Source organism: Peromyscus eremicus, chromosome 8a (genome assembly GCF_949786415.1).
Source record: "Peromyscus eremicus chromosome 8a, PerEre_H2_v1, whole genome shotgun sequence".
NCBI classification, from domain to species: Eukaryota; Metazoa; Chordata; class Mammalia; order Rodentia; family Cricetidae; genus Peromyscus; species Peromyscus eremicus.
In genome coordinates this window covers 45,657,860-45,672,249 of record NC_081423.1, presented here as the reverse complement: position 1 = coordinate 45,672,249, position 14,390 = coordinate 45,657,860, and the positions used below count along the sequence as shown (strand labels likewise).

The window sequence follows — 14,390 nt, the reverse complement described above, 5'->3', positions numbered from 1 at the left end:
ATGTGCTCATGTGTACACACACTAAGTAAATAAATGTAATTAAAAAAGTTTAGTTCATCAGCATGGGGGTATCTTTCTTTTGTGTTGTTGCAATTTAAAAAAAAGTCATTTAACAAACATTTAAAAAGGAAAAGGACTAAAAAAAAACTTGTATTTAAAAAAAAAAAAAAGGTAACCCGGTTTGGAGATACACCTTTAATCCCAGCACTTGGGAAGGCGGGGAGGCTAGAGGATCTCTGAGTTCAAGGCCAGCCTGGTCTACAGAGTGAGTTCCAGGACAGCCAGGGCTACACAGAGAAACCCTCTCTTGAAAAAACAAAAACAAACACAACCAAGCAAACAAACAAAAAGGCATACAATTATTGCCAGAAATTTGAAAAGATTCAGGGAAGGAATTAGAAGAATCTTGAATGACTTGGCCTCCCATTTCCTATCTTTACTCCCAATGAAACAGGGTTGAAAAGGAAAGAAAATAATTAAAATCGTCAGTTTTAAATGGAGTGATGGTAAATGATTTGTCAAGAATTTCCATTTTGCCTCCTGGTTTCTCAGCAACTGCATGAAGGGCATTCATGATGTATCAATTTGTACAGTAATGTTAGCTAGTCTGTCCCAGTGGTCCAGGAGTCTCAGCAAAGGTTGTTAGAACAATACTGAGTTTCCCTCTTCTTGCTCTTGCATAGCGTGGAGTGTAAGAAAGCCACGCCCATCACAACTTCTAGCCCAGAACAAACAAGTACATGACCTTCCACAAGACAATAGCAAGGAAAACTTACTTGAACAATTTCACACTGAAGAGAAGGTCTGAAGTAGGGCTGCCACAGTGCCCCTGAGCAAGAGAAAATAGAGGGGCATAGTACGGGTTAAATTATTGAAGTTCAAGGATAAGTAAAAGACGAGGACTTCAGGAATACAGGCTGTTTTCAGGGTGGAACAGTGTCTGGTTCTTTTTTTTTTTTTAATTTTTCGAGACAGGGTTTCTCTGTGTAGCTTTGTGCCTTTCCTGGATCTCGCCCTGTAGACCAGGCTGGCCTCGAACTCACAGAGATCCACCTGCCTCTGCCTCCCAAGTGCTGGGATTAAAGGCATGCGCCACCACCGCCTGGCCAGTGTCTGGTTCTAAACCTGAATAGAGCTTAGTTAGTTGTAGGAGATAATGAAGCAGTAGCCTAAAATTCTGAGAAAAATTAAGATCCAAGATATTATATACCAGACAAAATTAAGCCTTAAAGCAACAGGCAGGTATTTTTAGACATGAAAACACTGAGCGTCCAAAACTTATTATAGAATTTGTAGGCGATGGAATCCAGCTAAACAAAGAATGAAAGCCATGGTGAAGGACTGATAGTTATAAGCCTATGTAAACTTTAAAAGTCCATATTAAGCAATGTTAAATATTAAATTAAATTTTAAATAATGGACCTATTTAAATAATACATGGATTTTTTTTTTTTTTTTTTTTTTTTTGTGGAGGGAGAGTTTTCAAGACAGGATTTCTCTTTGTAGCTTTGGAGCCTGTCCTGGAACTCACTTTGTAGACCAGGCTGGCTCAAACTCACAGAGATTCCTGGCTCTGCCTCCCGAACACATGGAAATATTAAATGTTGATAGGATTAAAAAAAAGCACAGCTTGCAAACACCTACTAGTAAGGTATGTTTAGAATCTTTAAAGGCATGCCTTTGAAAAGTGTGCACATAGTGAGTTTATTTTTCTAAAGTAGAATTTTCAGGAAACTCTCTAAATACCACCTTTATGTTTTTCATAACTCTTTATCTTGCCTTCTAGCAAGTTTATTTTTGAATTTTTTTATTTTTAAGATTTATATTTATCATTATGATCATTTTCAGTTCTATCTTCTGTTCTTCTACAGTATTGGGTATGTTTTACCTTCTGATTTTAATAAATCTCACAGTCAAGAGTTGTTAGAAGTAAAATGTAATTAGATGTTACACACACACACACACACACACACACACACACACACACACACACACGACCTGAGTGGTGACATTGAAGGTGTTTACCAACCTGTCTGGCATATGTGGTAGATCTAGGACTTTTTGTATGCTAGGTAAGCATGCTACCAACCAGATGTATCCACAGTGGCCAATTACACCTTTGTAGGACTGTAGACTGAATGAGGTAGCACAGTGGGCAGTAAAGGACTTAAATCTAGCTTAGACACTCAGACTGCCATGGAAAGTCACAGTTATTTATAGAAAGGGAAAAATCTGAAATTACACTGAACATTTTCCTGTAGCCTTGGAATAGCTTCTTTTTTATGTGCTATATGGATTGCCATGGCCTTTAGCCTCATGACAAATGCTGAACTTCATTTTTAATTCTTTGAAAATTTCATACATGTGTGCAATGTATCTTGGTCATATCCCCCCCCCACACACACTCAGGTCCCCTCAAAACATTTTTCTCCCAATTTCATCTTCTTCACCTCCTCTTCCTTCTCCTCCTCTCTTCTCTTCTCTTCTCTTCTCTTCTCTTCTCTTCTCTTCTCTTCTCTTCTCTTCTCTTCTCTTCTCTTCTCTTCTCTTCTCCTCTCTCTCTCTCTCTCTCTCTCTCTCTCTCTCTCTCTGTGACTCACTGATTCCTGTAAGTGTTGCCCATTTGCAGATCAGTGCATCTCTGAGTGCATGAGCATTCCTCTTAAAGAACAGTGACTAACTCCTCTCAGCAACTATTAACTGCCAATAGCTACTCAGTTGTGTTGGGCCATCAGGAACTTTTCCCCTCTCCATGCTGGGATTTTTAACTGGCTGGATCTTTGTGTGTTACCACAGCTGCTGTGAGTTCCTGAGTATGACAGCTGTGTCTTGTCCAGATGTCAGCATTTCACAGCACTCCTTCCTGGCTCTTACATTCTTAAAAAAATTTAATTATTATTATTATTTTTAATCATATGAGTGTTTTGCCTGCATGTATGTGTATGTGCACCACATGTATGCTGGGTGCTCAGTAGGACAGGAAGAGGGTTTTGGGCTCTGGAACTGGAGTTACAAATAGTTGTGAGCTACCATCTGGGTGCTGGGAATTGAACCTGGGTCCTCTGCGAGAGTAGTCAGTAGGGCTCTTAACCACTGAACCTTCTCTCCAGCCCTAGCCCTTACATACTTTCTGCCCCTCTGCTGTGATGTTCTCTGAGCTTTGGAGGGTGCGTGTGTAATATATATGTTAAATCTATAGCTGAGCACTCAACAGTTACCTCTTGTCAGCACTTGAACAGGCAGACGTCTCTTCAGTAAGAAGCTTTTCTGACCAAAGTTAAGAGTAGCTCAAATCTCTTGAGACCAAGAGCTTGGCCAGCTGCTATTCTTCGATAAATTACTTCTGGCTGCTTAGTACAGGGTGCTTCTTTTGGTTACTTTAGCTTTGGATCATGGTCTTATTCTTGGGTCTTCATAATCTTGATTTCAATTCTTAAAACATTTAAGTAAAAAAAAACTTGTGTGGAAGGGCTGTAGAGGTGGCTTAGTGGTTGAGAGCACTTGCTCTTGTAGAGGACCCAAGTTTGGTTCCAGCATCCATATCGTGGCTCACAACCATTAGTAACTCCAGGCACCAGACATGCATGTGGTGCACTTATGTATGTGCAGTTAGATGCTCATCCACATAAAATAAAAATATTTTTTTGTTTTTTTTGTTTGTTTTTTTGTTTCCTGAATGGTGTCACCCAGGCTGTTCTGGAATATACTTTGTAGACTGGGCTGGCCTTGAAATTAGAGATCTGCCTGCCTCTGCCTCCCGAGTTCTGAGATTAAAGGCATGTACCACCACCACTACCTGGCTAAAATAAAAGTCTTTTTTAAAAAAAAAATCTGTGTATGTGCATGTGCACACACGAGTGTGGGCAAGTGGCCAACTTTACATAAGTTCTGGTGATCTGAACTCAGGTCCTTGTGCTTGCATGCTTAAAATATATTTTATGGATGTTTTTCAGTAACTCAAGATATTTTTACAAATCAAAATCTTGTTTTAAGACTTTCATTTCTAGATTTTTCTATAGAACTTCCTCTTCCTCTCAAAGAGACATTCATTTAGAAGTGTTGTTAATATTCGAGTGAGGTTCAGGTGTGTCTAGGCTTTTGACATTGTGACATGACTTCATTATCTATAAATGTGTTGTGCTTCAATCATAACTGTCCTGGGATACATGCGGTGTATGGGCATTGAGTTGGGCATGCCTGAATGTTATTCTGGCATAGGTATAGGGAGTGGCAGTTCATTTTGAAAGTAAGCATAACCTTTCATTCATTCTGAAGTTCACCTGGGGTATCAGCAAGGAGTTAAATGTCACTTAACAATTTTCAGGTGTTTTTTGCTTTTTTGCTTTTTGTTGTTGTTGTTGTTCTTTTTTTGTATTAGGCCTCAAGAAAGAAGAACTGGATATGAACAATTTCACTCAGGCCCCTCACCAGTGGATCATGATTCATTGGAGTCAAAGCGGCCACGCCTGGAGCCAGTTTCTGATGCCCATTTCCAGCGTGTTAGTGCTGCTGTTTTACCTTTAGTTCACACGTTGCCAGAAGGGTTGAGGTCATCTGCAGACACTAAGAAGGTAAATGTTTGTTTTCTTGCTCTTTGGAGCTTAGGTCTATAATGTTTATGTAACCGTATTTCAGGCACAGGGCCTAAAAGAAAAGCCCACATTACAGCAGCTTCTAAAGGTTAGTGCTATGGGAGTGAAATGTTGTTAAGCAAAACTATAAACCACAGACTAAGTGCTCCAGATTCCAGTTAAGTACCTTTGACTTTTTGGAGAGTGAAAACAGTTGGAGGAATTCAATAAAGTAGTCTCTTTTGACTAATTCTCATGCGTTTTGTGTTGATATGCTATATTACAAAATGTGGTCAGAGGTACTAAAGACTGTCAGTTTGGTCAAATTTGTCTTATTTGTGTGGTGGCAGGGAGGGCTTATGCACCATGGCATGCATGTGGATGGAGGTCAGAAGACAACTTTTAGGAGTCAGTTTTCTCCTTCCATCCCTGTGCATCCTGGGGATTTAACTCAGGTCATCAGGCTTTGCAGAAAACACTCTTATTGTCTGAGTTTTGTTTTGTTTAATCATTATGGAATGATTAAATCAAATAATTGACATATCTGTCATTTTATGTACTTAACAATTATTTTTTTGTCATTAATAACTAAAATTTTAGCAACTTTCAAGTATACAATGCATTATTAATTATAACTAAATCATCATTATCTAACTGCTTTAAATATTAAATATTTCATGACATTTTAAATAATATACTGTATTAACTTAAGGTTTTTTTGAGATCAAATAATTTCCCCCTTGTGTTTATTACTTTCTTTCTTTTTTTGTTTTTGTTTTGTTTTTTTTTTGTTTTGAGACAGGGTTTCTCTGTGTAGCTTTGGAGCCTGTCCTGGAACTCATTCTATAAACCAGGTTGGCCTCGAACTCACAGAGATCTGCCTGACTCTCCCGAGTGCTGGGGTTAAAGGTGTGCGCCACCACTGCCCGGCATTTATTACTTTCTTTTGTGATTGTATGTGTCTGTTATGTTCTTGTTATATTGCTCTGGTTATAGTTTTGATTATTTGTCTCTGTTATGTTCTTATTATATTGCTGTGGATATAGTTTTAATTATCTATTTTACATCTCATTAAATATGTACATTAGCAGATGTTTAACATGAGTGGATATTTATTTTAGAATAACAAATTTAAGAAACTCTTCAATTGTGATACATTAACCTTTTATTGTTTGTGATGTGAGGGCCTTGTATACTTGTACACTACTCTAGCACTGAGCTACATTTCTACCCGTAACCTTTTTACTAATATGTATTAGTCGTTTCTCAGTATCATTTTGTCTTTAAAATTTTTAAATAAAATTTTAATTATATGTGTGTGTGGATGTCTGGATGTGGACATGTGAGTGTAGATAGCTGAGAAAGCCAGAAAAGGATGTCAGAGCCTCTAGAGCTGGAGTTAACGAGCAGTTGTGAACCACCTGACATGAGTGCTAGGGTCCTCTGCCAGAGCAATGTGGTGGGATGCTCGATAACCACTGGGCCACCTCTCCCATTTAAGAGTGAGTTATTTTTATTCAAGCAGGGTGTGTGTGTGTGTGTGTGTGTGTGTGTGTGTGTGTGTGTGTGTGTGTATAGGCAAGAAGATAGCTTTTGTGAGTTGGTTCTCTTTCTACCACGTGGATCCTGGTACACTCAGGCTGTCAGGCTTGGTAATAAGTGCCTTTACCTGCTGAGCCAGTTCTCTAGCCTTGTCTTCATCTCTACTACTTACGGCCTGGTCTCATGTTTGTAGTAATCCTTCTGCTTCTGCCTGCAAAGAGCAAGATTTTAGGTGTAAGCCACCACACTCAGCTGCTTTTTTATTTTTACACAAAGAAAGAAATCTTCGTTGAATCCTTGATACTTGTTTCTCACGGTCTACTGGTATTTTGGTCTTATAAGTGTCAGTGCTTTGAATGCTTGTTTGTACAAATGACAGAAATATTGTCAGGGGCATTTCAAAAATTGTTGGAAATTTTAAATTAGTCTAACTCAAAATTTAATTAGTGACACCACCCCCTCTTCACCTCCTTTTTTTTTGTTTGCCTTGTAAGACAAGGTCTCATAGCCTTAGATTTGCTATTTCACAAGACTGGCTTTGAACTCCTAATCCTACTTCTACTCTCCTAGTGCCAGGGTTAGAGGCGTGAGCCATCCTGCTTGGTCTCAGTTAATTTCTTCTGAAACTCAAGCCAGCAGCTCAGCCAGTAATATCTAAAACCAAACATTGTAACACAGTCTAAAGATACATTAATGTGATACATATTAAATAATGATAGTATGAAAGTATTTAGTTTTTATTTCCATAATTAAACCATTTTGTTTCTATATGATCAGAAAACTTTGTATAATGTATACGTATGGTGTGTGTGCATGCATGTATGCATTTTTGCATGTGTGAGGGCTTGTGTATGAGTGTGCATGTGGTGTGGAGCCAGAGGCTGATGTTGGTTGCCTTTCTTAATAGCTCTTCACTTTATTTTATTTACTGAGGTGGGGTCATTCACTATCAGCTATTCAGCTAGTCTACCCAGCTAGTTTCCCTGGGGAATCCTGTCTACTTTCTAAACATTGTGGTTATAGATAGGCTACCACACTTGCTTCACTATTGTGCATGTGTGCTGGGTATCTGAATTCCTGTCCTCGTGCCCTCCCCACCCCCCAGACAAGATCTCTGTCTTGGCTGTTCTGGAACTCACTCTGTAGACCAGGCTGGCCTCAAACTCAGGGATCCACCTGCCTCTGCCTCCTGAGTGCTAGGTTTAAGGTATGTGCCACCACGCCCATCCTGTCCTTACATTTGCATAGCAAATGCTTTATCAGTTGAGCCATCTACCAGCCTCAGCGTAGAGTCAGCTTGAATCTAAGCCCAGGTGTTTCAGGCAACTCCTTTTGTAGGATGACATCTACAGGGCGAAGTGCGCATGTATGTTCAGAACACAGCTGGAGTATAACTGTGAGATGCACAAGTACTGCCAGAAACCTCAAATTCATTACATGTTTTGGATTAATTTTTGGTTATTGTGCATTTAGACACCTTTTGTTATTAACATATTTTCATGATCTTCCATTTAATTACACAACTCCATAGAGTTAGAACCCATATATACTTTATAATTTATTTTCAGGTAGTTCAGCCAGAAAGGAAACAAAACTGTATACATAATGAGAAAACAAGTATAACAAAAAACCAGTGAACCTACAGGAAGGGTAGATGGATATCATGTGCTTTTGTCTTTTATTTAAATTGTTGAGATCATATATTGAGTGGACACAAGCTCTTTGTGGTAGGTAGTAATTAGGTGAGCCTCTGGGAGTTGTGAGATGTATCATACCACATGGATCATCACTGTTACAGTGTTTAGGGTTTACAAGAAAGCCCTTGCTGCACTAAAAGGAACAGAATTTAAATATACAATCTTCTGACACAGAGTAAATTGTCCCATATATAATTTATAGCTGTAGAAAGGGGATCTTAAAACTCATTAAAATGTGGCATGCTCATTGTATATGAGTTATTTCCATTTTATAGTTGAGAAAACATGCTAGTAAAAACTTCAGTGACCTTAGGTTATGTCTCTTGAGTTGGAATGAAAATACAGGATCCCCAACGCCTTCCTGCACTTCATGGTCCATCAACTCTCTTTTCCTTTTATATCCTTTCTTTCTTTGTATTTTTAAAAATAAACCCCAAGGATATAATTAAAAATGTAGACATATACACATGCCCCCTCTCCCCAAAAAAGGAAGTCTGATTCTTACTCTAAGTAGCTATCAGGCTGTTCCAATCCTGTCATAAAAGGAGGCATTCAAGAAATTTGTCTTTGGTTAAATATTTTTTACTGTTAATTCAGAAAGGGAAATTAGTGATTTGTATGCTTTTAGAATATGTATAAAACAAGTTTTAGAACAAGTTTTTAAAAACATTTTCATAATCTGCTGGTTAGAATACATATCTCTGTGGTACAAACTATCTCATGTGCATGTGGTAGGAAAGTCAGAGTTTTATCACCAGGTGATGGTGCATGCCTTTAATCTAAACACTCTGGAAGCAGAGGCAGGAGGATCTCTGAGCTTGAGACCAGCCTGGTCTTACAGAGCAAGTTCCAGGACAGCCAGAGAAGTTACACACAGAAACCCCATCTTGAAAACACACACACACACACACACACACACACACACACACACACACACACACACACAAATTTCAAGGTTCTCAGAAATAAATTCTCATAATTAGAAGGCCTTTGTAACAAAAGAAAATTTGAAAAGTCTGTATTCATTTTTTGCAGATATTAGCTAGCTGATTTGCTGTATCTTATGCAATGTTGATGAAGATTTGAATTTTCTGCATTGATGTCATAAAGACACATTCCCTTGTCCTTTTAGCTTTTGAAGGTTGATGGCAATAATCACAGCCAAAAATTGAATTTTTTTATTTGTAAGAAACTTAATTCCCTTTTGAACCCAAGAATTTACATTTTAATAGAGGAAGAATGAAGTGAGGGTTCCAGGCAGCTGGAGTGTATACACTAATGCAAAAGGACTGAAACTTAACTGGATTATTGAGTCTAGGAGAATTATTACTATTTTTGTTAATGCTTTATTTATGGAGTTCTACAGGTTTAGGGTATAGCTATGATTTTATTTTATCCAGAATACCTTTTTACATTATGTGCATAGTGTTATGAGGCTTTTTAGCATTACATATGTTTTAGCTGAAATTGTGTTTGGACACAATTCACATTGTCTCCTAGGGCACTCCTGATTCAGAACTACTGATTTTCTTTTTTTTTTCTTTTTTTTTCTTTTCTTTTTTTTTTTTTTTTTTTTCGAGACAGGGTTTCTCTGTGTAGCTTTGCGCCTTTCCTGGGACTCACTTGGTAGCCCAGGCTGGCCTCGAACTCACAGAGATCCGCCTGGCTCTGCCTCCCGAGTGCTGGGATTAAAGGCGTGCGCCACCACCGCCCGGCCTGATTTTCTTTTTAAAATCATTGTTTGGTATGTTTTAGGTTCTGTAGTCTTTCTAACTATTCTTGCTCTGAACTTTCTATAGCCTAGAGAAAAATAGTACCCCTCTCCAAAAATTATGTGTTTAATAAACTGCTTGTATGTTTATCTTAGACTGGAAATTCTGTGTGTGTGTGTGTGTGTGTGTGTGTGTGTGTGTGTGTGTGTGTGTGTGTGTGTTGGGATGAAGTGGTAGATTTTTGGTAGAGGGATTTCCATTATCTGTTAATGTATCACTGCTGATTTGTGGGTGGAATGGGATACAGATTTTTTTTTTTATAAATGTGTGGGAAGATGTTTTATGCTTAAAGAGATGGCACATGTGCTGTAGTATGACTTCATGCCTCAATTTTGGTCTTTGGCAATACTGAAAACATTTTGGTGCTAGAGATTGAGCTCAGGGCCTCACCATGCTGAACATGAATCCCATCACCAAGCTATATCCAAAGACCAAAAAAATTTTTTTAATAGGAACTCTTGGCTTAATAATGGTAATATGAGCCAGGCAGTGGTGGCACATGCCTTTAATCCCAGCACTCAGGAGGCAGAGGCAGGCAGATCTTTGTGATTTCAAGACTAGCCTGGTCTACACAGCGAGTTCCAGGATAAGCTCCAAAGCTGCACAGAAAAACCCTGTCTTGAAAAACAAAACAAACAAACAAAAAACTGGTAAGGTGGATGGACACACACACACACACACACACTCGTAAAAAAACAATTAATGAATGCTATATTATAAAAATAGTATAAACATCTGTGTTTTGTTTTATATATATTTGCAAGTATGTGTGAATATGAGAATTCATTGCCATTAGAGAATAGTACACTGCTGTTGAACGGTGGGGATGGTATCTGTTTATGTCACCCCAGGAGTGGTAGTTGACATGTTCACAGTCTTCGTTTACCATTGCAACAAATAAAGGCTGTTTATATGCTCAGAGTGACAGAGACAGACACTCTGCTGTGTTTTAAAGTTTACGTTTTCTGTTCAGACAGTCTTGATGCTAACATTGGCTGTTAGTGAGGAATAAATTGTTGTTATATTTCTTCTAAAGGATCCAGCATTTGGAGGCAAACATGAAGCTCCATCCTCTCCACTGTCTGGGCAACCATGTGGAGATGATCAAAACGCTTCACCTTCAAAGCTTTCAAAAGAAGAGTTAATACAGAGTATGGACCGAGTAGATCGAGAGATTGCAAAAGTAGAGCAGCAGATCCTTAAACTGAAAAAGAAGCAAGTAAGTGCTGGACCCCTTGCTCAACACAGTCTGTGTGCTAGAAGGTGGGGTGAGGAGCAGCCATGCCTTTGATGGGCCTTGTGCTCGGCTTACTCTTGAGCACTGTTCGTTTCTTCTGTTTCATTCCTTTATTTCTCTTGCTGTACTATGCTGTATGGTGTCTGTGCGTGTTAGTTATTAAGGTTGCTAAAATGTAATTTATTTTATATCCCCAGTGGCAGCATATATGCCTACCAGTTTGTGCTTCTCCTCGTCTTTACAGGATAGTTTTATTTTTCAATAAAATGGATGTGAAATAGTTTTAATTAATTTGCATTGTCTTGATTAGGAATGAGGCTGAGCTTGTTTTCATGTTATGCCTTCTGTATTCTTCATGTGCAGATATTCCTCTTTTTTTAACTGTTAAAATTTCCTAGCATATCATTTCATTTTTTTTAATAGTTTTATTTGAGGAGGGAGTTGGACTTTTGTTTTTAAGATAAGTTCTCATTGATTGTGTTGCCTAGGTTGACAATAAATTTTGCCTAGGTTGACACTAACTTAATAGGTTCTAATGATCCCCCTGCTTCATTTCCTGAGTAGCTGGGACTATATATTCATTCTATCACCTTTTAAAACTGAGATGTAATTCACACCACAGTATTTATTCTTTCAAGGTGTGGAATTAAGTACTTGTAATATATTCATAAATTTTTGCAGGTTATCACCACTATTGAATCTAGAACATTTTTGTGACTTCTAAAAGAAACCCGTTATTCATTAGTACTTAGTGTCTGTTTCTAATACTACTTGTCTCCTGGAATCTACTTGTCTATTTCTGTCTGTATGAATTACCTGTTTAGTTAAATAGAATCCTGTGACATATTTTCAAGAATTGCCTATGATGTATTTGCATCAACATTTTTTTGTTTGTTTTGATTTTTCGAGACCGGGTTTCTCTCTGTAGTTTTGCCTGTCTTGGAGCTCGCTCTGTAAACCAGGCTGGCCTTGAACTCAAAGAGATCCACCTGGCTCTGCCTCCCAAGTGCATGTGATACTGCCGCCTGGAGCATGAACATTTTAAAATTGTTACTGACTAAATTGATTCCTTTGTAGAACCATACAGTATTTTGTTCATCTATTCATTAATTGATAGACATTTGGGTTGTCTATCTTTTTTAAAGGTTTATTTCTTATTTATGTATATGTGTATGTGTGCCTTCAGAGGCCAGAGTAAGTTGTCAGATTTTTTGGGGGCAGGAGTCACAGGTAGTTATGGGCTTCCTCATTTGGGTGATGGGAACCAAACTCACCAGCCGATATCTACTTAAATTTTTCTTTTTTTAATTTTAAGCTTTATAAAAAACAATGTAAGTGAAAAACACAAACTAGAATTAACCAGTTTTCTTCCATGGCTGCTTTCTTTTATATTATGCTGTCACATTCATGTACCAGTTTTTATGTGGATCTTTTTGTTTGTTTGTTTGTTTTCAGTCTTCTTGGATATATACCTAGGAGTAGAATTTTTGGGTCATGTGGTAAAACCGTGTGTAAGCATTTAGGTACTGTGAAACTTCTGGTACTTAGGAGGTTTTTCTTGTTTTCTTTCTTTGCCAGCATGAGTTTTCTCCCCTCTTCCTACCCTCTCCCTATGTAACATAAGTGGTGGAAGGCTTCTCTCTATGTAGCACAGCTGGTGTTGAGATCTTGACTCTCCTCCCTCAGCTTATTGAGGGTTATTGTATTACGGTTAAAGGGATGCAACACTACACCCGACTTTTGTTTTCTTTTTGAAATATCCATCTTAGTAGATGTGAACTAATGTCTTGCTGTGATTTTACTTTGTATCTCCTTAATAATATTTTTCTTAATGATAATGTTGAGTGTCTTTGCATGTGCTTAATGGATATTTATACTTATTTCCTAGATCTATGTCTATTCACATCTTTTGTCTTTTTATTGTTGAGTTTTAGGAATTTGTGTGTGTATATGTGTGTGTGTGTGTGTGTGCTTGCTCATGTATGCACATGTGAAGGCCAGAGGTTTCTTTCCTCTATTACTTTAACCATATTTTTTAAGATGTACTTTTTTTTTTTTTTGGTTTTTCGAGACAGGGTTTCTCTGTGTAGCTTTGCGCCTTTCCTGGAACTCACTTGGTAGCCCAGGCTGGCCTGGAACTCACAGAGATCCACCTGCCTCTGCCTCCCAAGTGCTGGGATTAAAGGCATGCGCCACCACCGCCCGGCCAAGATGTACTTATTTTTATTATTTATTTATTTTTAAGATTTATTTATTTTATGTATGTGTGCTCTATCTACATGTATGCCTTTATGCCAGAAGAGTGCATCAGATCCCATTAAAGGTGGTTTTGAGCCACCATGTGGTTGCTAGGAATTGAACTCAGGACCTCTGGATATGTATTCTAATTACTTTCTGAAATTCCATTCATTTATTGTGTATGTTAACGTGTGCTATAATGTGTGTGTGTAGGTCAGAGAATAGCTTTTAGGGGTTGGTCCTCTTCTTCCACTATGTAGGACCCGGGCCTTGAACCAGTAATAAGCCTGGTAACAAGTACCTTCACCTGCTGAGCTCTTTGGCTGGCCCCAGTTTTGTGTGTGTGTTGTACACATGTACACATTTGTGTGTGTTGTTGCACTTCTGTGTACATAATATGTGATAGCCAGAAGTTCATGTTGGGTGTTATCTCTTTCCACCTTACTCTTTTGAGACAGGGTCTAGCACTCAACCTGGAGCTCACCAGTTGGTGAGGTGAGGCTGGTTCTCTGGTGAGCGATAGGGGTCTTCCTGGTCTGCTCCCCAGCACTGGAGTACAGAGGTGTGCTACTTAGCCCAGCTTTTATGTAGATGCCACACATGAAGCTCAGGTCCTTTACCCACTGAGTTCTCTCCCCATCCCATTGTTAGTACTTTAAAAATTATGGTTTTGACTTTGACCTTGATATCCTCCCTATGCTAATTCCCTCACAGGTTTCACCCTCCTGAATGCTTAAGGGAAGTTCCTTGTCTGTGTATCCTGCATAATGGGTGTTAACAGCTTAGATGCAAGATTGTAAAACATCTGTAGCGAACTTCTGACCTCCAGGGTTCTCCCATTGTGCTGTAAGCCTGTATTCAAGACCTCCTCCCTCCTTCAATAAACGGCATTCGTCATTAAAAAAAAAAATACTTTGGTGGGGTGTGGTGGTGCACACCTTAAATCCAGGCACTCAAGTAACAGAAGCAGATCAATCTGTGAGTTCTAGACCAGCCTAGTCTACAGGGAGGAGTTCCAGGCCAGCTAGGACTACGTAGTAAGACCGTATTTTAAGACAGAAAATAGCTTTGACCTCTAGAAAGGATCTCCAAGAAGCCTCTTTGTCCCGCTTTCCCAAGGGTTCTCACACCACACTGAGGTCTGGGATGGAGGAACAGTTAATACTTGCAATAGACAAGGGAGATGGCTCAGGCAGTAGAGTGCCTGCTGTATACATCAAGGACCAGAGCTCAAAGCACAATAACACAAGTAAAAAGCCAGGGTAACAGCTAAGTCCTGTAACCTCTGCACTAAGGGAATGGGGCTGCTGCAGCTAGCTAGCCTAACCAAACA

At 38.8% G+C, this 14,390-nt stretch overlaps 1 protein-coding gene across 13 annotated transcripts in view; it reads left to right on the top strand.

Moving 5' to 3' along the window:
• Ncor1 (nuclear receptor corepressor 1) overlaps nucleotides 1–14,390 on the top strand; it is a 158,752-nt gene that overhangs the window by 35,053 nt on the left and 109,309 nt on the right. For all 13 annotated transcript variants that reach the window (XM_059270881.1, XM_059270878.1, XM_059270874.1 and 10 more), the window contains exons 4-5: nucleotides 4,379–4,571; nucleotides 10,619–10,801. In XM_059270881.1, the coding sequence (XP_059126864.1) occupies nucleotides 4,379–4,571; nucleotides 10,619–10,801 (376 nt within the window). The remainder of the gene's footprint in view (nucleotides 1–4,378; nucleotides 4,572–10,618; nucleotides 10,802–14,390) is intronic.